The sequence below is a fragment of the Myripristis murdjan genome, chromosome 17, assembly GCF_902150065.1.
Source record: "Myripristis murdjan chromosome 17, fMyrMur1.1, whole genome shotgun sequence".
NCBI lineage: Eukaryota > Metazoa > Chordata > Actinopteri > Holocentriformes > Holocentridae > Myripristis > Myripristis murdjan.
In genome coordinates this window covers 16866698-16892986 of record NC_043996.1, presented here as the reverse complement: position 1 = coordinate 16892986, position 26289 = coordinate 16866698, and the positions used below count along the sequence as shown (strand labels likewise).

Sequence of the window (26289 nt, the reverse complement as noted above, 5' to 3'; positions counted from 1 at the left end):
TTCATCAGAACTGCTGATGAAATACATTTCTTAGTCCAGTGCATGTGAAACTGTCATTGTTTATATTTGATGTGTTTATGCCATGCATTTAGGATACTGGAAAGCTGAGCCACCCATGTATAATGCTGACCCTGTGTCCTCAGCCAAGCATGACAGCATCCTAATGTCACTGTATGCAAATGATACTTTGTTATAGTTTGTATTATATGATAATATCTATATAGTTTAATAGTTAATACTTAATACTTAATAGTTTGCCATAGGTGCCCTTCCTCTGACTGCTTTAGTACAGTAGTTTGATTTGACTATCTATCGAAAGAGGCAGGTTATAGCTTTCCAATCTGATTTCTCATGCAGTGTGTAATGTTTTAATTTTGATACTCTACTCTCAGAGAATAAGATTCAAGGGTACACTGGGACTGTAAGCTACTCTTTAAAAGCACAAATAGTTTGTATCCTTATCACTCCCCCACCCCCATCCACCTCAAGGACAAGCACCTATGGGGACTGCTAATGTACCTCTGAGGGGACATTTGTGACAAGTGTAACTTTGCTGCAGCTACATTTATTTCTGGCTATTTCTACATGCCACCATCTCTTATATTTGTGCCATGTGACAACGTTCACCACTGTACCGATTACATCTATAGTTCGCCAATAACACTGGTCAACTTATTAATAATGACCAGGTCTCTCAGGCTCACGCTTGAGTAGCACGCTTTGTGTACTCCATCTGCAAGGCCACTAGAGTACGCTATACACTAACATCATTTCAGAGGGGTTGTCATTGAAAACACCCTCTGAAAGACATGACATCATTTGTGCTTTGATTAACACGTGGCAATTAACCTTTCTATTGTGTTATGATATCATATATCGTGACTGATAACATGATATGCATCTGTTCCCCGTGTGGTGATTTGAACAGAGCAGGCTGAGGCAGGTGAGGGGCCTCAGCTGTAAAATCGTTTTAAATGAATTAGGTGCATCACGAGTTAATAGTTTAATGATAGCGGTCGTACAGTGGAGCTTATTAGTTTTATATATAAACGTCGGTGACACCCCGACTCCAGTGAGAGTGTAAGCGCAGTAGTTTGCAAAGAAGTCACGTCCACCCCTCCCTCCTTCTCTCTCTCTCTCTCTCTCTCTCTCTCTCTCTCTCTCTCTCTCTCTCTCTCTCTCTCTCTCTCTCTCTCCCCTCCATCTCTGATTGGTTTTCTCCAGAGATAATTGGAGGCAAAATTTGATATGCTCAATGTCATGGACAGGAATGAGGTTTCACCGGTGTCTGCTGCCACCATGAAAAAGAAAGCAGCGGGCGGCAGTGGATGTAGCCACATCAATCCACCCAAGTCTGTCGCGTCCAAATGCACAAGAAGTAACAGCACCACGAACTGTCTGGACTCCGTGTCTGCCGGCGCACCGAGCAGCAAGCAGGCCGGTGTGGCCAGCAACATCGTGATGGACGAGACGGAGGACGCGGAAGAGGAGTCCAAGTTTCAGCACCCGCGGTTGAGACGAGCCGGGGGAAGCGGCAGTGGAGGCGGAGGTGGAGGAGGCGGCGGCAGTATCAGGATGAAGAACTTTACGCCAGGAGGGGGAGCCGCGTCCACGGCTTCCAGGAGGAACTCCAACAAGGAGCCCTGCCTTTCGCACATAGAGGACGCTTCTGCCGCCCCACGGCCCACTGCTGCCTCCAGGGTTACCGAGACCCAGACACCCTGTCCGGGCGATGCTGCCCAGCGCGGCGAGACCAGTAGAGCATCTGGGGCGGAGGCTTCTGTATCGGCGGTAACGGTAGAGGTTTTAAACGCGACAGCGGGTGATGGTTGCAACAGCGTCGCTCCCATTTCCAGCATGAAATGTAACAAAAACGGAGAATGCAGGAGGGACTCGGGCACCGGGAGCCTGCGCTCAATCATCTCCAAGCAGGAGAAGCAAACAGGAGGGTCGGGAAGGGCCGAAGACGGTGGGAGCGCCAAGCGAGGAGCCTGTAACTCGACCACCGCCAGCATGGATGGCTCGATCACACCAGGCGGGTCCCTGACAGGGGGACAGGGGGGAGAGAGCGCAAACCCCGGCGTTACCCCTGTGTCCACTGGTGCCCCCGAGAAAAAGGACTCCAAGGTGTCCTTTTCCAACGCACCAAGCCGGAAAGCCTCCTCCTCAGTTCATGGCCCAACTCAGACTCAAACCCAGCAACCCAGGAACTCTGTCACTTTCCAGAAGCCGGAGGATGGACCCCAGATTGTGGCCGAGGATGCAGAACCTCAGGGCAGCCAAGCCAGCTTCATGCAGCGGCAGTTTAGTAGTATGCTGCAGCCTGGAGTTAACAAATTCTCCTTACGCATGTATGGTAGTCAAAAGGCAGTGGAAAGGGAGCAGGAGAGGGTTAAATCAGCTGGAAATTGGATTATCCACCCTTACAGCGATTTCAGGTAAGAGCTTGGACTGCCATTGGTTGCACGTTGAAAGTCATGAGGGGCGCAGGCCCTCACTATCATCTGCAACTTAACAAAGGGTGCCCACTGTGATTGAAGACACATGCATGCTCGTTATTATGGGCTACTTGCTGCTGATTTATTGATCCCATGCCTTATTTTTAAATGAGCAGGGATTTAAATGTACGCTTTGGGAAGTGTTTCCATAATCTGAAAAACAACCTGTTGTCAGACTATTTGACTGTAGGAAATAGTGTCCTTTCAAGGTTGTAAACAAATCCTATTCCAGTCTGTAGCATGTCTGGGATGCTCAACAAACCTGGCCTACTAATCCCGCTCGACTTTTCGTTGCAGTAGGCCTATGCTCACAGTTAACTAAAGAATAATGCTCTAGCGCTAATTCGGGCTTTCTGAAATGCGGGTATTTGGAGATCGGGTGCATTGTTGGTTGTAGCAGGCTATGCTCTGCGACTAGCACCGTGCTGACAGGATGTATGTGAGTGTGATGCACTCAGTAATGGAATGTCACCTTGAGCCAAGTGTGCACAAAACCTCAAGCATGCTCACTGGAGACATATCCGCCTGTACGACTCCCCGGATTCTGCATTTTAATAACGGATGCGCTCAAACATTGATTTATAACACTGATAACTAAACTAGATCTTGTGTAGCCATTTCCCCGACGCACACACACAAATTTAAGGATAATTCAAGAGACGCTCACGTGACTCGGGGTTGAGTCTCGTGAATTAGCCTATATGCCTTTTGTTCGGGCTGTCTACGCGCCCGCTGAAATGTATTGTGGGTCAGAAAATTAGTAGGTTACTCTCGGCTAGACGCTGGTTTCAGCACCGCAGTGAATGGACAGCTCCGGTTTAACTCAAGAGTACAGTCGGCACGCATGCCTCCAAATCTCCTGCATCCCGATTCATGTTTATTCCATTTGTACCACATACCGCCGAGTCAGTGAGCCACAGATGGCTGGATTTGAGTCATTTTCACCAGCAGAAATGTAATCTGACGACAGGCCACTTGAGGAGACTTTAACAGAAGTCCTACAAAGCAATATAGCTGCTCATCCCCAGTGAATCTGATGCTAATTGATATATGGTTAAAGTTGCCTCAGACATCAGTAGAGATGGTTTTTTGTTGCCGTGGAGTGGAGGAGTAAGAGCTTGTTGCATAAGTCGCAGTGTAATGACTCAGCGCTGCACCTGTCCTGCAGAGATTCCTCTGACGGCCTCAAACCCCTCACTACTTTTGTCTGCCTGTCCCGTTCAGTCTCTGTCGTCACTGCTGGCACAGCCTGGTCATCTGCGTCTGGCCGACGTCAACCACAAGGTTGTCCGGTTTCAGCGCTAACTTCAGTGTTAAGATTAGAAAGTAGAATGAAACTCATATGGAATACAAATATTTCTCTATAGAGGCTTTAGAAAAGAATCAAAATCTTGAATACGCAACCTTGAAAGCAAATTGGGATAAAACGCATTGGACAAACCTTTGAAAAATTAACCTTCTTACCAGTCATAATTATTTATCATTTATCATTTTTCTTGTTTGACACACATGAACACGCATATTTGCAATGCCAGCTATAAGGGTTCTTCATTGTATGTCTAAAACCCACAGAGAAATTGTTTAAAACAATTGACTGTTATTAAATACACAGCTCCTATCTCATGTTATCTTTATATCTGTGAATTGAATCTTGAACCAGTGCGTTCAGATGTTATGCTCTGTTTATTCAGGCAGGCACAGTGTCAGTGCTGCAGTTTGTTTACACTTCTCTGTCTTGAGTTAGGAAGTCTCTTGTGCCTATCATTTTTCCACAGCAACTCCCTCGTCTTATCTGACTCTATTTTTGTCTTCTTCCCCTCCCCCCTTTTCCCCTTATGTACTCCACACACCACACAAACACACACAAATACACACTCATACACAAAACCATGCTGGCATGTACACGTGCACCCACCCTCACTTGCCTGCCTCTTAGGTTCTACTGGGATTTCACAATGCTGCTGTTTATGGTGGGCAACCTGATCATCATCCCTGTGGGCATCACCTTCTTCAAGGATGAGACCACCACGCCCTGGATCATCTTCAATGTGGTCTCCGACACCTTCTTCCTCATGGACTTGGTCCTCAACTTTCGCACTGGAATCATCATCGAGGACAACTCTGACATCATTTTGGACCCTAAAACCATCAAGAAAAAATACCTAAAGACCTGGTTCATTGTGGACTTTGTCTCCTCCATCCCCGTGGATTATATCTTCCTCATTGTGGAGAAAGGGATCGACTCAGAAGTGTATAAGACGGCCCGGGCCCTGAGGATAGTCCGCTTTACCAAGATCCTAAGCCTTCTGAGGCTGTTGAGGCTCTCCAGATTAATACGTTACATTCACCAATGGGAAGAGGTAAGGGCACACATTTTGTTGGCACATAACAACACCTTTGTAAATATCATATTGGCTCTAATTGCACACATGTTGGACTCTTAGTCACACAGGTATCTAAGGAACACCCTGGCTGCTGATGCAAGGTCATTCATTTCTCTCCAATATGCTGATGTTGGCTGATGACCAGACCAACAATCTGCCTCTCAGTCTGTGAGCAGCTCTGCTCCAAGTGGCCTGTTCTCCTGGGCCTGGGGGCTGGATGTTAATGTTCTCACCTGCTTCCTGGTGAGAGCTGTTGGCAGGATGTTTAAGCTTTAACAAACCTTGCATCCTAATTACGGTTATTGTCAGCCCCCTCCCTTCATCTCCTTGTCTGACCTGGCAGTCCCACAGGCGGCATCGGACGGTCTGATAAGCAGCCTATTACCAGGGCAAACACAGTTAATCAATTAAGGCACTAGAAGAGGAGCAGGTGGGTAGAGGGTGGTGATAATATGCAGCACCAGGGGGCTGTTGAGTGTGATTATATATCTGGCTAATTGTTCAGTTAAAAGCAATGGCGAGGTTAGGCGAGAAGGCGTTCCCTCGGGGGCTGTGACTGGCAGTCTTTAAACATGAGGACGGAAGCTGTTGCTAGGTAAAATCACTGCTCCTTCTGGACTCATCTCTGTCCGCCAGGGACACAGGTCTGTTTGCCCACCCAGCTTGATTTACTCTGTGTTTTCTCTCTGTGAGGGATGGACTGTGTTGGGGCCCTGCTCCAGCCTCTCCTTGGGTTCCTTTCGCACATCAAGGAGAGCAGCCGGGGAGACAGGAGACGGTGTGATGAGATCACTCGACTTTTCACTTATGCCAGTATTGGCAGGCTGGTGTTGGCATTTTGCAGTGGTGAGCTGCGCAGTGGGGCCTGGCTGCTCACTTGACCTTTTGATAATTGGATTTCTGGAGACATGATGTGATATATACGCACGCGCGCACACACACACACACACACACACACACACACACACATACACAAGCGCATGCACGCGCAAGCAGTGGTGCATGATGGGAAGTGATACTTGGCATGCATGGAGGATGAGGGCTGAGATGTGGTCTGGAGTTAAAGAGACACTGACATAGGCAGATGGACCTCCTTATGCCCAGATCAAAAACCGCTGATGCCTGTCCTTCCCTCCTGCATTCTTTTAAGTTATCAGCCTTCTGCTTACATTAGCAGCATGGGCCTATAGCTGTAATGTAATGCTTTAAGTTCCAGTAACTTGGTGCTGTCCATTGTGCTGAAACCCTCCATCAGCTGTCTGGACTGGAGTGATCACAGAGCTTCACCTTTAGATGTTCTCCTATCCATCCTCAGTGAACAGTTTTGACAAATCTAGAGTATTTTGTCAGGTGCAAACTGATATAAACTGACATAAATCCCATAAAGGTTAAAGTACCATTTAGAGAGAGAGAGAGAAAAAAAGATCAGAACATGTGATTCATGTCCAGCTCAATTCCTTCCCAAGATACATCACATATAACAAGAGTATCACCTCCCCTTCAGTTGCAATGAGTAAGAAATGACCCATTTTTCATCTTGAAGAGATTCATTCACATGTAAAGAAATGTTATGATTTCTATAGCTAGACTGAGATATTAGACAGATCATATTGATATTTAAGCAACAACAAAACTGTGAAAGGTGTGGTTTGAAGGCCAGTGATAGATGGCTGGCTTAAGTGACTGTCCTGTGAGTGACGGAGGATGATTGATGTGTGAGACGACATGGACTATCAGTTGAGGGATCATGACGGTCTCCTGTCCATCACTCCGTGTGTGTGTGTGTGCGTGTCTGTCTTGTTAGGATCTGAGTGCGCCTGCAGGCTTGCGTGAGTGTTGTGCTGTGTGATGCGTGTGACTGGATATGCGTGTGTGTGTGTGTGTGTGTTAGAGCTCTGATTGATGTCTTGTATCTCTCGGTAACAAATATCTTGCTTGTTCCTGCTGTGTTTGATTGGGGGGTGATGGGAACCTGCCTCCCCTGCTCATTAATCAAGCTTGGTATAATCCAAGGGAAGGAAATCCAGACTGTGGAGCTGAGTGGATAGCCAACTCTGAATCATGTCTCTAAAACTGTGAAATGAATTCCTAAACAGTCACTGTCTTCAAATGTAAAGGCCATGCTCACTGAAGTCATATTGCAGATGACAAATTGTAGAGGGATAAATCTACAGAATGAGGTCCTCTGTCTTATACATTTTATTCCCTCCATGTTCTCTCTCTTTGTGTCTCTCAGCACTGATTTAACACTCCTCCCTGTGGTGTTTCTCTCTCTTGTTCCAGATCTTCCATATGACCTATGACCTGGCCAGTGCGGTGATGCGAATCTTTAACCTGATTGGTATGATGCTGTTGCTGTGTCACTGGGACGGCTGCCTGCAGTTCCTGGTTCCCATGCTGCAGGACTTTCCCTCGGACTGCTGGGTGTCCCTCAACAAGATGGTGGTATGTGTCAAGGAGTCAGAGTCAGATCTAAGCAAAAATTCTCCCCCAAGTCAAATTTGTCACCTATAATCCCTGGAGTGTGAGTGAACTGAGAAAGAGCTCACTACGTTCACAAAATATTGTTGAAAGAGCCCCTCAGTTAGAATTTTGTGACCGTGTTAAACTCTCTCCTAAGTTGAGAGAGTAAAAATGAGAATAGAGTGCTCTTGCAAGTGATGATGTTGTCATCAGCAGAGAAAAGTCTTGACTCCGTGTGTTTGCCTAAACATTTACATCCAGACATTTTCAGTAGGAAATTCACCTTTGTTGTCACAAAGCTAGTCCCACAAAACATTTAGTCTCATAGTCAGTGTTAAAATCTTGTGTTTGTCTGTGAAATCTCTTGTCTGTGAAAAAAATGAAATCCCACTTTTCCCAAATGCTAATCACCTTCTTTCCAGAATATTTTTTGAATCAAGTGTCATTTTCTAGTTGGCTGATCTGTCTTCTTCTGCCTTGTTTCAACATATTGATACTTTTTCCCATCGTTCCATTGGCAGATTTATTTTTTCCCTTGTTGAGAAAAGTAACCTTGAATAAGAGACTAAATGACTTGTTGAAATGGAGTTTTTTTTGTGTGTGTGCAGTGCAGTTATTGTCCCCTGGTAAGGCATCAGGAGAGTGTAAGCTGTATTGTTTCTAGCTTTGGGGGATTGTTTGTGATTGTTAATGGTTAAAATTAAAACAAAATTCTGTTAAAAAGTAAAATTTCCTTTTAACAGGTCAGGTGTCCTAAATGGACATGCTTAATGCAAGGCCCTTAAGCTTAGCAGTGATAGTTATATTTAGATCAGATCAGTACATCCATTTAAAACAAGATATTGCAGAATGATGGCCATTATTCACCTAAGTAAATAATTCTCCTATCATGGATTTGGGATAAAAAGTAAGTGTTTTAATTCAGTAAATCACACAAATGACTCATTTCTATCTTGTGTAATAGCACTCAGCTGGTGTGCCAGACACAGAAAACAGCCCTAGGATATAATTGGGAATTCAGTCAAAAAGAAACAGAGAGAAAAAAGAGATTTAAGCACACCTTTAGCCCCCTCACTGCCTCTTTTTCACCATGGTGGGGCCATGACAGGAAAGATAAAAGGGGAAAACAGACAGATGGGGGGAATGTGGCTGGGCAGCTGGGCTCTTTGTTGCCACGTCTCTCTCAGGGAGATAAAAGATGGTTGTTTATAGGTCTATCTGTCAGCCCAGCCTTTTACTGGGTTAGGGTGGACTACGCTGGCCCAGCCACAAGGCACTGGTCCAAATGAGGTTTTAAACGGATTGAGTTCTGCTCTCCGGCATCGTCAGGGTCTGCCACGACAACTTGTACATTTCCTATTTGCAAATATTTTCTGGATGCCAGAAAACAACAAGGCATTCTTTTTTTTTAAATGGACATACTGAACTAATTCCAGATCAAACAAGTTAAAATTGCTCTGAGAAGAAATATATTTTCTTCCTTGTTGTCGAAGAGGAAGCAAATCCTCTTCTTCAGGAAATCCTCCTCTGTTCAGTGTGTCAGATGGTGTTATACTACAACAGTGCTGTGGATTTTCTGTTGTTGCAGTTTGCGTGTATATTTACCTTTATATTTTGCATTAAAAAAACATGGAATAAGTTTAATAGCAGGTTTTATTTGTTACACTGAGCAGTGTATGTGCGTTTCGTAGGTGGGCGAAGAGTTGAATGACACAGCGAGAGGCAGGGGATACTGGAGCTTCAAATGTAACATCAAAGCCCTGGGCGGCACGTGGTTGCAAGCCTCGGGGTTAGTAGACACACCTGCTCTGGTGTGAGCCTCTGAACTGCTCAGCCTCTCAATATGTCATTTCTACCACTTCCTGAATGTATATGTCAAATTCCTCAGACCAACATGACCTTCCCTGCCAAGTACTGTAATCAGCCCAAACACAACTTTACAAACTCTTGACAGGCCCGCTTTTATACACTTCTAGACACACAGAGGAGATTGGCTTCAACCTTGGATGGAGCATGAAGCCCAGGGTGGTGAAGCTGAGCGCTGACAGGCAGTGAGGTGGCGTGTGGCAGACTCCTCTATTTCTCTACCCTTATATATAATCAAGGACAGTCAGTCTCCAGAGCCGTCACTCTGAAACTAAAGGGCTACTTTGGCATGGTGCAGGCCGCCTACAGCCACCTGAGACCACCCCCCCTATTGAGTGGCTGACAACTCGTAACATTAGCCACTGTGTTACAGCCAGGCCATCCATCAAGCCTAGCACCCTACAGAGGGCTCTGTATGTGCTGGTGGTGTAGAGCCCACTGGCAAGAACCATGCAGGGCGTCAGGAACACTCTGTAACTCTGGATGACAACCACTAACCAGTAATTGGATACAATAGAACTTGAAATACCCCGGGGGGATATGTGTTGTTTTAGCAGCACACCACAACTTCCATCCACTAATTTTACTTTGTGTAAATTTGAGAATTAGATGGATGTGTGCTGACCCATCAGCCGCACAGTTAATTTGCATGGTACAGTATCGTTTGGTGGTAGAGTGGCTGTGCATGAGTGGAATACAAAAGTGAATGGGCGATGGTGACAGCACCGCTAACAGACAGACGCGGGGTGTATGGTTTCAACTCTGTAATTACAACTGTTTGTCTGCCCAACCCCCTTCTGCACACACATCAGACGCCTCTTGCATATTCTCCCCAATTGCCATAAGCAAGGTGGGGGTTTGTACAATGAAGGCATGTTTAGTTGGAAAACATAATCTGGTAATCACTATGTATAGCCTTAAATCACTATATTTACTTACTGCACCTAGTTTGGCCAAATGGTATTAGAGGTCTGCTGCTGCATGGAGAAAATTCAATTTGAGCTTCTCACTTGGCCCATAACAGAGTATAAACATGAAAAGTAAAAGCTTTTAATGGACTTGGAATTAGGCACACTGTGTGTCCTAAGAGAGGAGAGAAAAGGGCGTGATCATCTCAATCCCAAAGGATTTTATGTACTTGTTCAAAATGATCCCACCATGTTTGTTTTTTCTTTTTTACCATGATGAATACAAGTGATGTGAATGCCTCTGTGTACAAATACTGAGGGAATGTGGGATGATAAAAGATTGTAATTAAAATGAATTTCCAGTACATATCTATGATAAATTGGAGTCCAAAATCCAGTGATTAGCTCTACAAACTACCCAAAAGCCATTCAACCTGGTCCAGACAGCCATCAGATGGCATTTATATTGATGGATAGAATATGCCACAATGCTTTTAAGGCCTGGAATGGATGAATGGGCCCGGGCAAGAGGATAGGATACCTTGCCTGCCACTGCCAGATTAAACACATATTTCACTGCCCACCCCACAAATTATAAAGAGACCAGGAGCACTGAGGCAGAGAAAGTTAGAGATGTAGACACAGAAAAAGATGGGGGAGACAGAAACAGAGACAGAGAGGCAGCCAGATAAAACTGTCTGTACTGTAAATTCAGATAAGCTATTGTAAACTGAACCGGTGGGTGTATGACACGGCCAAGCCAGAAGATTTGTTACGTGAGTGATTATTATCTGTTGATGTTTGTCCAGCTTATCGGCCATCACACAGATTTTCCATTATCTACTTGTCCCTTCCTCTGTCCTTCCCTCCATCCCTGCATCTATCAGAGTCCTTGACCCTCTCGGTGTACAGAGGTGTAAATTAATGAGACTGTAGAGGCCTCGTTTCAGTAGGGGTGTAACAGCTCACCTTTGTCACGGCTCAGTGGGTATCAGTGTTAGCCTTGTTAAAAATTTAACTGACTGAATTCATGCTTTTTTTATTTAAACATATACCAAGAAAAAACAGAAAATCGAGAAAAAAAGCAAAGTTGAATGTTCTGCTTCATAAACATTTAATTTTGCATAATACTAAAAAAGCTTCACATGTAAGGACTGTGGTGAAAAATAAATAAATAAATCATGGATTGTGAGCAAATGACTGCACAATCACACTTTTCAGGGTTGTTTTTGGAGCAAATTTGCTACAGCCCAAGTAGTGAGGCTTAAATTCATCATTTATTTAGGTGTTTGGGTGCACTTTCTTTATTTTTGTTGAATGCAGCAACATTCTTTCTTTCTTTCGTTCATTCATTGATTTTCCAAGTTGCTCATCCTAATTAGGGTGACAGGGCACTGGAGCCTATCCCGGCGCTCATTGGGCTGAAGGCGGAGAAACACCCTGGAGAGGTCGCCAGTTCATTGCAGGGCAGACACACAGACAGACACATTCACACCTAGGGGCAATTTAGTATTTCCAGTTCACCTGTCTTACATGTCTTTGGACTGTGGGAGGAAACCGAATCTACCAGCAGAAACCCACACAGACACACAGAAACTCCACACAGAAAGCACCATGAGCCACTGCCAAATGCCAGTAACCCTTGACTGTGGCTAGTAATTGTGTCAGTTTTGGTGGCTACATTTGACAGATACACATACCTGTAGGAAATTGCTCTGTTCGGATGCTGTGTGTTAAACCGGCCGGTGAAATTTCAAATCCGCTACTGGTCACTGTGGCTGCTTGCATGAAAGATTCATGACCAAGTCACCCTCCGTCTCCCTGTTACTGGTGCTGGCTGCACTGCTAACTTAAAGAGAGAAGGTGTGTGTGGTTGCGGTACAACAAGGTCACAGTGGCGTATACTGAAAGGCATTTTAGGACACTGGGTGATAACTTTAAGGCCCCAAAAGTTGAAAGTCGCCCCGTGTCATCAGCCAACTTCAAATCCACTATCTGCAGCTAATGGAGAGGGTGATTACCAACAAAGAAATGGATAGTTCCCAAACCAAAATCTCTCAGGAGGGTTGCTGAGACTTATGAGGACATGGAGTCTCTCTCTCTCTCTCTCTCTCTCTCTAACACACACACACACAAACACACACTCGCTCTTCATCTCACACTCTAGGTCTCTTTCTCACAAACACAGCCTCTCTCTCTCTGTCTCTCTCTCTCTCTCTCTCTCTCTCGCCTGTGCTATTTCAGAATCAAAGTGCTCATCGTTCATCTATTATTCAATCTGTTTCACTCCACTGTTTCTCTTTCTGTTTTCACATACACCATTTAGCCAGAGCCCACTTGGTGGAGCTATATTTATTTTGGGAGTCTTCATTTTCCCCTACTCATGACGGAGAAGTCCTCCTATCATTACAGTCCTTTAATGTTGCATCTCAGATGAGAATGAGCCATCATGGCATTGTATGTGTAATGTTAATGTCATGTGTACATTGTAGGGCGGCTAATTCTGGTATTTAGAGCAGGGCATGCCCGGAGTAGCCTGTCTCATCATTACAAAAGCACAGCTAGATTGCTGTTGCATTTCCTTCTGGGACAGGATAGTGTGGATTTTCCTTACTATCTGTGTGCAGACCCTAACCTCTGTGTGGCCCGATGGTAATTGAGGGGAAAGAGGTGGAGGTGAGGGGCCGAAGACATGATGGAAAATGTTGGTTTTATATGCTCTCCAAACAGGCCCTGAGAGGATTTCTAACATCACAGCTCCCCTGGACAGGCTCTGTGCTCTTATTGTGTACTAGACTCTGTTCTTTTTGTAGACTAGCTCAAATAAAAAACATGCTTTGTTCGCTGGTTTTGGCTCTAGCATGAATTAACTGGTTTTGTTATCACTCAGGCAGGGTCACACTGTCTCAAATTACTAATCATGAAAGAAAGAAGGAAACAAAGGAAACATCGGCTCAACTGCACTTGTTCTGATCGCTTCCCCCCCGTCATTTGTGAAGGAGAGAGTGGAGGCATTTGGCGTGTAGCCAGAGTGCAGGAACATTGGGTCACTATTTCGATTTAGGAGTGTACTGAGTGCTGATTAGACTGGCTCTAAAGTAAAATGTGACAGATGTTTGCAAAATAATTTAAGAATGTAAGGGCTACTGAAGTTTTAAGAGTTAAAATCTGAGTAGTGCCACTTCATGCGACATAATAGAAGCCGCCTGATGATTGGAGTCTTGCTGTCACTGCATGCAGCAGATTCCTATTCATACAGCAGTGCCTCTGAAAGGGCATATTTAATGGCCTCTCATTATCATTTCTCTCTGAGGAAATCATTTCCAAACCGTCTCTACCTTACTGATTAGGCCTCACAGGATTCCCCTGGTGTCTTTTCCTCTTCCTCTCTCTTACTTTCTAATGCAGCTCTGTCCCCTGAGTTCTCATTTATACAAGTGCAATTCCCTGACCCTGCGGTCCCCAGATCCACTGCTGTCTCCTGCTGACTCCCCCTCAAAACATGCCTTTTATCCAGCGTCTCATGACTTTAACTGTTTATTTAACTTCTTATATGCTTTCTGCCTTTCTCTTCACAGAATGACACTTGGTCGGAGCTGTACTCCTTTGCGGTATTCAAGGCAATGAGCCACATGCTGTGCATTGGTTATGGCCGGCAGGCCCCGGAGAGCCTATCAGATATCTGGCTGACCATGCTGAGTATGATTGTTGGAGCTACTTGCTATGCTGTTTTCATTGGCCATGCCACGGCTCTCATCCAGTCCCTGGACTCCTCCAGACGGCAGTATCAGGAAAAGGTGAGAAGCCTCACTAAAACAAACACCTCCATCCCACTTTCATAACACTTTCGCCATTTGTTCTTTTCTCTAACTCCTCCGGTGGTCAAGAGGCTAGACTTTCTCTGACAACACAACAAAACAGTTGTCCAGTCTATGAATATTATTTATCATTTTATCTACCACCTTCTGTTCCTCGTCTGCTGCACATCCATCTAGTCTCTCAAGTTTGAACTGGTTTCACTGACATATTTGCTGCTGACTAAACAGTCGTTTAGGATGGTCGCTTTCAAAGTGACAGTACAGGGACCCCCAGGGCTCCTTGAGGGGTTTCCATGGAGTCCTCACAAAAACGAGGAATAGCTCTATTTCACTATAATTTAATTCACAAGAAACTGCTATGATACAAACAACTATCAATGACTATTTTAAGATTTAATCTCAGCACTTTAAATCTATATATCAATGTCCAAGTATGACATCTACGCAATTTAGTACTTTACACAAATCAAAATATCAGGGTCCCTAGGGCAAAATTACTTCTAACAAGCATCTGTGACTAAAAAAACTGTCGTTTGGGGGGATTTGGAACATGAACAAGATTGAAAACCCCTGCTTTAGGAGGCTGTGCTATGTCATTACACAAAACCATACATACACTTAGGTTTACATTTAACCAGAGAAGTTGAATCTCACCAATATGAATTCAAAAAATGTCTCAGAACGAACATGTGATATATAGGATTGGATCTATTGCTGTGCAACAGAACAATGCAGCATCAGGTCATGCAAAAAACAATATTCTTTGCGATATGACCTTGTATGGTAATGTATGGTTGTTATTGGATAGTATTTTTCTGTAAATATCTGCTGAAGCAGGTTTGGGGAGCAGAGCGTTGTGGAGCAGAGCTGCGGCAGTGGCCTGTGGTGGTAGCAGCACAGCCACTCTGTTTCCAAGCAGAGTCTCGCTGGCTGGGGAGCAGGGGGAGTGTTGCTGCCTCTCAGCAGCCAATCAGAGGCTGCGGGTGTGTTCGGCCAGGTAGAGCCACGTCGCCGGGGGATGAGTGCATGCGGGGGGCAGATGTGGGAGAGACGGAACAAGAGGGAGTGAGAGAGAGAGATTGAGAGAATGAGAGAGAGAGAGAGAGAGAGAGAGAGAGAGAGAGAGAGAGAGAGAGACAATAAAAGAGAGATGTAGGGTGTGTGTGTGTGAGAGAGAGAGATATGATGTCCCCTTGGGCAGCGGTAGAATTGATGAGGCAGCAGACCTGTGTGTCCTGTCAATGTCGTCCTAAAGGTGACGTAAGCAACCATGGCTGCCTTCCTCCCTCCCTCTCCTTCCTTCTCTCTCTCTCTTCCTCTCTCTCTCTCTCTTCCAATAGCCTCTCGTCCCCCCATTCTCTGTCTTTCCACTGGCCTTCACTCACTCGGTCTCATCCCGTATGCCTCTCTAACTCCCCCCCTTGCATCTTCTCATTCTCCCTTCTCTCATCTCTTAAATATCTCCCCCTGATTTGTCTCTCTGTTTTATCTCCTATCTCCCTCTTGCCTTTATCGCTCCCTCTTCCCCTCTGTCTATCCCTCTTTCTGGTGGTTGTGTCCTTGAGAGGTGCAGTGCTAACTGGCTGCTACAGAGGGTGAAGCGAGGGGGAGGGGAAACCTGGGGGAGACAGAGGGGGCTTGCTGTCTACACAAGTCGTGGTGCACTGGGAGATATTTGGACAGTGAATTCTGGATATTTCACAGCATTTACATTTGTTTGTGTTGGCTCTTTGTTGACCCTGCCTCGGGTTTTTCATCCAACCCCCTCGCTGGGTAAACAGTTGCATGTGTGGGTGTACACTGTGTCCAGCAAACGGTTTATAGATTGACATTTGACTTGTATTTCACCTTTGTTGGAGTTTTAACAAGTTGATTGTTCAGTGGTACTCTTTTTTTTTTTTTTTTTTTAGAGTGCACTCTGGACAACTGGTGTTAAAATCCTTGGGAGAAACCAATTGTGTCTCCTTGAAAAATGGTTTCTCCCGCAGTGGGGGGCTCTTGGATGAACAACTTGTCCAAGCCAGGTCCATTCCTCAGCCCCCCCGCCCTGTTATTGATGAAAGAGACTGGTTTTCACTGAGGCTACAGATATTTTGTTTTTTCACTAGATACAGACCTGCTGACTTCACACCACATGGGAATATGGAAGCAGACTGAATGCTAACAAAACTACTGTCTCAGTATGTGTGCTGAGAGGAGCAACTAATTGTAGTGATCACAAGGCCTTTTCTAATACAGCTTCACCCTGTTCTACAATTTACCATATTTTGCTGAGGATGGGCAAGTCAATTTCCCCAGGGCCCTTTTCTGATCATTTGTAAGATATTTTTATTTCTGCCCCGCTATGATTTTTTTTCTGCTGCTCTGTGTGGATTAGTATTTGAGCTGAAGACATGTTTATTAAAAACATCCAGAGCAGAAAGTGCCAGCCATGCCAGCGAGCCTGATGCTGATGCTGCTGAGTGAATTCGCCACGCCTCCAGATAGGACTGTCTGTGTGTGTGTGTGTGTGTGTGTGTGTGTGTGTGTGTGTGTGTAAGAGAGAGACATTTTTATCATTTGGAGAGTGTTAGCAAAACAAGTCTGTTGGCATTCTGCTGCAGCCCCAGCGTGGGTCAAGATAGAAGTGCACCACTGTGTGGAGGTTTCCATTTCAGCTCAACAGCAACATCAGCATCAGAACCAGGATCACTTCCATTAATACACAGAACAAATGTACAGAAATCTGCCTCGGTGGCCTTGCTGCACAGACCTATGTGTAGTTTGCATTGTAACCACGCGTACTGATGCATGGTACAAGAACAGTAAGACCTGCACACATTGTAAAAGAGCAGTATAATAGTGCTTTTATACATGGAGCGACAAATGCAGCAGCTGTCGCTCTAGTCGCTGGCATCGCGTTGCTCGCTGCTGCCTCAGCAACAGCTGCCTCTTGTTGCCAGCTCTCATTGGAGACGCCTGGCTTTTGTTGCTCCATGTATGAGCACACCATAAGACTAGAGTTATAATTCAAAAACACCGACTAATTCATTGATGACTAACTCTAAAATGGCTTCAACAGGTGTGTTAACCCCACGATTTCCCCTTAAATCTAGATGTCTTATACATCACTTTGCACACACTTTCCTGTAATTCAGTAAGGCATATTTGGTATCTTTGGAAGCCTTGGGATCTCCACTAGAATTTAAAATAAAGTTCATTAGGTTGGAACAAAGCATGTTGTATTTATAATGCCGAAACAACCAGCAGGATCGGCACAGCTGAAGAGGTTAATTCCCAGTCAACCATACTACACCCTTCTGTTTGTATTTTTTTCTGATAGTACATTCACTATAGGAGGCAGAAATCAAACATCGGCCCTAGCTGCTTGTTTTCTACCTTCTCCTTCTCCTCTCACTCTTCTTGCTGCCTCCGCCACCCCCAGTGATCTGTCTTCTCTCAGCCAGACGCCTTGTCACTGATCGCTCCCATTATCCAGACTGAGGCTGACTTAGCAGTGATAATGTCCAAGAGATTCCTCCATCAAGATTTGGGGTAAAAAAAAACACTCTCTCAAGTTATGCCAAAACAGATTCACTGCACAAACTCATATGAGCTAATGTCCTATAGCCCTCACTCTCTTTGAGTGAAATGTTGGATTTTTTACTGTATCTTTAAAGGCCCTGTTTAATTTGACAAGTCTTTGTATTGTGTGAGGCTCCACACTGTGTCGCTCCTCCCTTTGTTCACATCTCTGAGTTTGAGACAGACAAGACAAGCTCTGCCTTTGTGCTATCTGATTTTCTTCTCTTTGGCGAATGTGCTTTATAATGTAATGAGGCGATTTACCCGGGAATGAAGTGAATGAATTATACATCCACATGGTCGTGTGGGAGGGACCCAAATTAGAATTTTTTGTGGAGAGACGTAAGAAAGGACAGGGAAGGGAAGGGAAGGGAAGGGAAGGGAAGGGAAGGGAAGGGAAGGGAAGGAAGGGAAGGGAAGGGAAGGGAAGGGAAAGGAAAGGAAAGGACAGGAAAGGAAAGGAAAGGAAAGGAAAGGAAAGGAAAGGAAAGGAAAGGAAAGGAAAGGGGTTATTTTGGGGCAGTATAGTTTGTAGTTTTAAAAGAGGAAAAAAATGCAATCAAGGTGACAGACTGAAAGACCTTTTGCTAAATTTAGCCTCGAATGAAGAATCACACTCCACAATGAGTCCACACAACTGCACTTTGGATGACAAAATGTCAGCAGAGCATTTTGCTGGTGCGTACACTGTCATCAAAGTGACACAGAAAATAGATGTCATTTTCACTCTCATTTGGGTGTTTGTTAGCCCCCCCGGGCCCTGTGACGCATTGGCTGAACGCTTGCTCTGTCTCCTCATTGACACTGGAGAGTTGTCAGGTAGGCCCAGTGAATGTGGCACACTGTGATAAAAGCAGGTCAGTAAATGCCACCATCTCAGCCAATCAGATGTGTCTTTTGCCGTCTCATTCAGGAAACAACTTGCCATAATGACGTCTAACCTCAGTCAGCCGACCATTCAGGCACCACATCTCTGCAGGATGTGTAAGGCTTCCCCTCGGCACAGACTGCCTCACACACATAGTTTCTTCAGAATCAGCACTTCTTTTTCAAAGAGAGGCTCCCCGGCTCTAAGCCCGTCTGCACTGATACCTTTGAAATATCTGGCAAAGAGTTGTGCATAACACAGAGTCGATTCTCCAGGCTGCGTTTGCACCTGCAGAGAGCAGCCGCTCATGCAGGTGAGACACGGTGTTGCGTAACTCCATCAGGGCAGTGCAGCCTCTTCCACCCAGGGGACCTTGCTTTACATGTCCGTTCAATAATTCAGGTTTGTCATGTTTTTTATGTTCATGCTCATGTTATATAGCTGGCCCGCAGAGAGTTTTATTCATGTCTTTGTCAAGGACTGGGTGAGGCTGGTCATGTGGATACGAGTTTAAGTCAGAAATATCTACTGCTCTCTCTGGGCTTAGTGTCGATACTCATTCATGTTAGCCCTGTGATGGAATGAAGGTAAGGTTACTACTGTGGCTTGCTTGCTGAACATAAGAACATAAAATACTGCCATCATGAATCTGTCTCCTTACACTGCAGAAAATATCCATATCAACAAGTCATTTAGACTCGTACCCAGGGTTTAAATTTTGTTTCTTTTAAAACAAGAAAAAGTTGCACTTGTTTTAGGAATTGTTGTGGGAACAAGGATAAATGTGTTGAAACAAGACAGAATAAGGCACATCAACCCACTATTATCCAGAAAATGATATGTGATTCAAGAAAATTCTGGAAACGGGTTTATTAGATTTAGATTAGTTAGATTTATAACACCATGTATGATTTGTTAAGATGGAGAGGTTTTTTTTTTTTTGTTGTTGCAGTGTGCAAGTTATGTGTTTGTTGGATGCCACTGGGGAGAGCGATGATTTCATTGTTGTGTGTGTGTGTGTGTGTGTGTGTGTGTATGTGTGTGTGTATGTGTGTGTGCATGTGTGGTTATGCAGGCTGCAGTTGTATGAGTGTTTGCCATGTGTGTCTGCTTCTGGGAAAGATAGAGGGCCGGTCTGTCTGTCTCCAAATGTGAGCCGTTTACCATTTAGTCATTTAGCTCAGGAGCTCCCATAGCTTTTCATGTCAAGGACCCCCTAAATACAAGCAAAATAAACCACTCCAATTTTGGGAGATTTTGACTTAGGAGTCCTTTTACAGCATTCCAGGGAAAGCTGTAAAAATTAATTCATTTGCTCATCCTGTTTGCTGGAGACCCCCTGTGACCTTCTCAAGAGCCCCTGGTGGTCCCCAGACTCCAGTTTGGGAACCACAGACTTAATCGATGCCCTTATCCAGAGTGTCTGACAGTGAGTAAGCAGGTTGGTGCCTCGGTGCCTTGCTCAGGGACTCACAGACAGTACTGGAGGTAACCTGGGTCTCACTGGGCACAGACCCCCATGCCAAAGCCGCGGTCATTATCAATGGATGTTAGGAAATACCAGCTGACAGAGGAGGGGGGTTGTGCTTTTTAAAAGTTTGTTTTTAAAGTGTACCGGCTTTATCGGCAGTGTTGGGGAAGCCAGTTTTTCAGGCTATCAGCGGGAAACAGTTGAACTACAGCAAAGCTACCCTACACAGAAAAAAAAGATTAAATTGACAATTTAATACAAAATTGTAACTAAAGCCAACTAAACTGGCCAAAAAATTCCCCTCATTTGAGTTTATTGCCCACTTGCAGGTTGCACTATCTACAAGCCACACATAAAGAAAGAAAGAAAGAAAGAAAGAAAGAAAGAAAGAAAGAAAGAAAGAAAGAAAGAAAAAAAGAAAGAAAAACCCAATACTCATTGAAAGGTGACAGGAATGGCAATTTTGGCTTTGACACCTCTCTTTCAGAAATTACAGTTTGCTTTTACAAATTCAGATTCTAAACCTTAAAAAGTATGAACATTATAAATTTTTGTATATTTAGTTATATTTATATATTTATTGGACTCATATGTGCATTAATCCTACAAAAATATTACAACAATAAATACAGAAAGAAGAAAATGAGCATATGTAAAGGGTATACCAATATACACCATAAATACACTGTTTTGCACTGTTGAACTGTTGTAAAGTCCTATAGGTAGAAGTTATTGCACAGTTAAATAGTTAAATGAGCAGTTAAATCGTGTGCAGTTATGCAGTCCGTTAACACCAACTATCTGACCCTCCACGGGAGGCGTGAAAAAAGCTTCACGCTGCAATGGTTCTCTGAGTCGAGTTTTGAACAGCGTTATGGGAGCTGGGCTGGGCTTCAGTCTTATGAAGTTTTGACATGGGTTGAACGAGACACAATCTGACGGCAGAGAGCAAGGAGAAATCTCTCTGATCTTTCAACAGTTGTACTGTCTGTTGCTTTTACTGCCACCTCATCCCTCCCTGTGTGTCGTCTGGCCGTGCGAGGCAGAGCTGTCTAACAAGAGTGCTGAACAGCACTTAGTGAAGTACATTTTGTGTGACAGTGTGCCAGATTTTGGTTTTTCACTGGTCACTTCAGACGGGCTGTTGATTAGCATATCTGAACAACAAAGTCTGTTGTTTGTGTTGCTGCTGTGTAAGACCCTTCACATTCCATTGATCTGGCATTGATTAACTTCTTGGTCTCATTGATCAAAGGTGAGTGTGTTTATTTCAGCTGACAGCTGAAGGGCGTGTGCTTACACTGTTGGGTGGTGGTGTTGTTTGGAGAGTGTCGACGCATTGGAAGTAGCATTACCAAAATACTGTTGCATCAGCCCAAGAATGATATCTGGTTACTTGTTATTGATTGTGTATCTGTTTGTTTTCAGATAACATTTTAGATATCAGTGTACATCAAAAATCAATCAACAAAATAGTGTCCTTATCAAGATATATATGTAAAAAGGCTGTTTTGCTTGTTTGAATATTGAGAACGCACTCCTTGCTTGCAACCCTGAGTATCTACATAAAAAATATCCACAGATGTATGCTCACTGCGATATGTGTATTGCAACATATAACTACAAAAACAGATATGTAGCCTATAGGTGCTGGTAACACATGATGTGTTACAAAACTGGTGTGAGCACCTATATAGTAAAATGGCACATATTTTAAAGGAATAGGTGTGTGTGTGTGTGTGTGTGAGAGAGAGAGAGAGAGAGAGAGAGAGAGAGAGAGAGAGAGTGAGAGAGGGGTCATGCCTTTGGGATCATCTTTCATAGTTTGATAATGTGATGGTGAACATGCTGACTGTTGGTTAGTAACAGATTCAGTGTTTTTCAATTATTACATGCCCTACAGTAATGGAACATTATCTCTCTCCAACCCACCCTCCTCCTCCTCTTCCTCCTCCTCCTCTTCCTCTCCCTTTTAGTACAAACAAGTGGAGCAGTACATGTCCTTCCATAAGCTGCCTGCCGACTTCCGACAGAAAATCCATGACTATTATGAGCACAGATACCAGGGCAAGATGTTTGATGAGGAGAGCATCCTAGAAGAGCTCAACGAGCCTCTCAGAGAGGTGAGACACACACACACACACACTCTCACACAGACACACAACTCATGCACACAAATATGCATAATATATATAAAATAGTGTTTCATTATGTAATTTTGCAACACCAGGATAGATTTGAGTTTCACATGTTCAGTGAGATTAATTGATATTATGTAATGGGTCATGAGTTCCCATTTGTTTTGTGCATTAACAGTGAGCTCTTGCTTTTGAGGGCATACAAATTAAATTTTTTAAATGCAAGTACATTCTGCATGTTTTAGCCTTTCTTTTGTAGTTTATTTTGATAGATTTTTTGAGGGTATATTCTGCTGCTGTCCAACCAAAACCTTGTATCTCCAAAATGTGAACTTTTCAAAAACTAAGGAACTCTTGGTTGACAACTGTACATTTTTCAGTTTATTTACTTTCTGAATCCATAGAGGAGCATTTAAATACTCAAATCAAGTTCAAACATGAAATAACCAAAATTGGACATACAAGGTTATTTATTTATTAATTTATTTATTTATTTATATCTTTGAGCATGCTTTTACTCTTTTAGTGAGATCTATTGTAATACATGCATTTTGACACAATAATAGTGTGCTTTTTTGCATATTTGTATTTTTACTGCAAATTTCTCTTTCCTTACACAGTATACACCATATATCCAGAATACTTTCTTAATGTTTCCATTGTTAGGAAATTGTCAACTTCAATTGTCGCAAGCTGGTGGCATCCATGCCACTGTTTGCCAACGCTGAGCCAAACTTTGTGACAGCCATGTTGACCAAGCTGCGCTTTGAGGTATTCCAGCCACACGATTACATAATTAGGGAGGGCACCATTGGGAAGAAAATGTACTTCATTCAGCATGGAGTCTGCAGCGTCATCACTAAAGGCACTCTAGCAATGAAACTCTCTGATGGCTCGTATTTTGGAGGTAGGCTTTGTGGCTTCCACGTCGTTTTCTGGTGTTGTGTTAGTTTTGAGGCACTTTTTTTTTTTTAAACAGAGGAACACATTTGTTCCTGAATTAGCAAATTCAGGAGCACTGGAAATAAATTTAAGATCCTTATCTGTGAAAATGACAATTCTAATCCCTAGCTTGAATCTCAAATGCTCCTTTTGCAACTTTCTCTGTAGGATCAATGTATTTTTGTATTTTCTACCAAAAAAAAAAAAAAAAAAAACAGCAATGCCAATCTTGTTTTTGTGTTTTGTTATGGAAAGTTCTGTTTTGGAATTTACATTTCTGATGAGTTTTTGAAAAAAAAAAAAAAAAAAAAAAAAAAAAAAAGCTGTTATTTTTTGTTTATTTTTGATTTCAGAAATCTGTTTGTTGACGCGGGGTCGGCGTACAGCCAGCGTACGAGCAGAGACTTACTGCAGGCTATACTCCCTGTCTGTGGACAACTTCAATGAGGTGCTGGAGGAATATCCCATGATGAGGAGAGCCTTTGAGACTGTGGCCATCGACCGTCTAGACCGCATAGGTACTGCTCTTTTACAAAAACACTTGAAATATTCACAATCGAGTTTATTTAGGAAGAATACAATAATATGATAATGCATCATATCATTGCATTCTTTTTTTTCTCCAAGAATGGTCATATTATAAAAAAATCCCATTGTGCGCTAAAATTGTGCCCAATTATGCTCAGTTAAAGTCTCCAGAATATTAATGTTGAAGTAGGCAGTAAAATGAGCTGTGCTGTTCCCTCAGAGTGACACAAGACACTGTAACAATAGATGAGGGACAGAGTGACACATCCGTTTTCCTCACACCTTGTTCCTGGCTAGAGGATGTACCTGATTTGAAGGACATCACTTACTATATATCTCCTCTTCTCCTTTTTGTCCCCACTGCCTTGCCTTTTCATTTCTGCTTGTACCTCTATTTAATGTTCTTCTTTCATTTTTTCAGGTAAAAAGAACTCCATCCTCATGCATAAGGTTCAGCATGACCTCAACTCTGGCGTCTTCAACAACCGTGAGAATGAGATGATCCAGGAGATTGTCAAGTATGACCGGGAGATGGTGAAGCTGGTGGACCTGCAGCGGCCACGGGCCATGTCTATGACGCCCTCTATTGGCGGCATCTTTGCCCCTCCAGGCCAGCCGCAGACGGGCTCAGCTATAGCCACCCTTCAGCAGGCTGTGGCCATGAGCTTCTGCCCCCAGATGGCAAGCCCCTTGGTAGGTCCCGGGACTCTGCAGTCTCCTCGTATGGTGCGAAGGTTCCAGGTGATGCAGAACCTGTCCAGCCCAGTTTCTATGTCTCCTCTTCAGTCTCAACCCCCTCAGGCACCTGGAGGGGCCTTTGGCTCTGCAATCTCCAGTCCACCTGTCCAAAGCCCGCTTGCAGCCTCGGGACGGACTTTCCAGTATATGGGCGGTGCAGGGCCCTCTGGGTCCCAGCTGTCCCTAGTACAGCACCATGCTCCCAGCCCCACACAGACCCAACAGAGGCCTGCCTCACATAAGAGCACCCACTCCCTCCATACAGGCAGTTTGGGCCAGAATGCCCGTGCCCTGTCTGCCTCCCAACCTTCACTCCCCCAGGAGGGAACACCACAAGCTGCCTCGGCAGCGCCCAGCCCTCCACCCTCCACCCGCACCTCCAACACCTCCATTGGCCCCCCTCAGCCCCCTCACCCCAGTCTGCCAGGGCCCTCAGGGGTGGGGAGATCAGCGGGAGCTCAACAGAGGGTGGCCTTTGCCTCCACTCCTCCTCCTGGCGGGCCTGCTGGAATGGGGGCAGCGGCGGCGGCTGCTGGATCAGGACCTCCAGACTCTGGAGTGCCCAAGAAAGATTCAATTGTCAGCCTTCCAGAGCTAGACTCTGCCAGATCCCGGCTGTCTTCCAACTTGTGACCCTGGTAGAGTTCAGGAGAGAGGCCTTTTTTGTAGGAGAATCTAAAATGTTTGTTTTAGGTCAGTCCGGCTGATCTGCCAGCCCGCTTATTGACCAATCAGCTAACACCCACGCCGCCAGTCATTCTATCTGGATGCACTGCGTGCCGGTGTCAACAGAAGGAAAAGAGCAAATCAAAGTCTTATGACACTATGGCTAGGAGGAGTCTATACAACTAAACTAGTATAACTAAGGTTGAACTGGTCTAGTCTACTGTGCCAGCACCTTTAGTCTTAGTATCACCCCTTACACTCTGCTTCCAAACACCTATATCGCTGTTGTTACTGTAAAGATATGGAGAAAAGTATAATTAATGTAACTGTTGCATACTGTGTAGAATCCATGCAATGCAATCTAGCAGGAGCTGGACTTAAAAATGAAAATCAGGGACTTGAGGTCAAATGACAATGACATTTTAAGCGTTCAAAAAGTGTTTTGGGTGTAATTTTTCCGTATAAGCTGTCGTAGCAAAAGAACACATTGCTCTTCATATTGTTTAAAATAGCAGTGAAATAGTGTTTTAGACCGCTGGTCGATCTTACATCAATGTGTAAATAGTTAATGAAAAAAGTACGGAAGGATATTATCTTCATTGTATCTATCCAAACCAAAGTTGAGCTTGAACACAAAGTGTGGTTGTGTCTGTATCAACTAAAAAAGGAAAACATAGAAGAAAATGCCATTTATTTAACTGCCTTGATTCAACGTTAGAAGCCATATATTTGGTTTGTGTGTATGTATATATGTGGGTGTAAGTTTGTGTGCGTGAGTTTGTTTTGGTTATGTTATATTTTCAAAAAGAATGGACTCGCACACTCTCTACACTGCTTTGTCAAGCATGATTGGTTTAATGTGCTGGCAGTGGCACTGGCCCGTTTCACTAAACATCTGGGAGGTGGTCTGTTGTTATGTCAGCATACTGATTGTAACCCTGTAGGAAAAAGGTGGTTTAATAGTCTGAGCTTTATCAAAAGGAACCATTTGTGAACAACCCATACTGTATACTCGCTTGTTTTTGTCCAGGTTTATTGATTAACACATGCAATATAATTCTGCAATACTCTACCCCGCCTATATATAAATATATATGAATATAAATATCTATACATATGCTGTACAGGAAAGTGAATTTCTTTTTTCTTTTCATTTTTTAAAAAAAATGTGAAACCTTGAAGAATCCAGCAGCTACTGTGGCTTCACTTGAGTTATTGTAATCCAGTGACCATGTTGTTACCTTAACCAAAAATGTTAGAGGGAGTGACAAGATGTATCATTTTCGTAATCAGATGAGACAAGCCGCTTGCTTCAAACTGGTTTAGAGTCACATGGGTGCAGCGAGTCACCTCCTCAAAATGTCACTTTAAAGCCCATTTGAAAATATAAATTGTAAGCTAGCCCGATTAGGGAGGGTTGGGGTGGGATTTGGCAAT

General features: G+C 44.1%; 1 protein-coding gene across 1 annotated transcript; it reads left to right on the top strand.

The window, feature by feature from the left end:
• The first annotated feature begins 1248 nt into the window (after positions 1–1248).
• Positions 1249–26289, top strand: LOC115375526 (potassium/sodium hyperpolarization-activated cyclic nucleotide-gated channel 2). Its single transcript, XM_030074954.1, has 8 exons — positions 1249–2438; positions 4435–4858; positions 7166–7327; positions 13698–13916; positions 21817–21963; positions 22645–22885; positions 23274–23438; positions 23870–26289. The coding sequence occupies exons 1-8, from the start codon at positions 1249–1251 to the stop codon at positions 24817–24819; spliced, it is 3498 nt and encodes a 1165-aa protein (XP_029930814.1). The 3' UTR covers positions 24820–26289.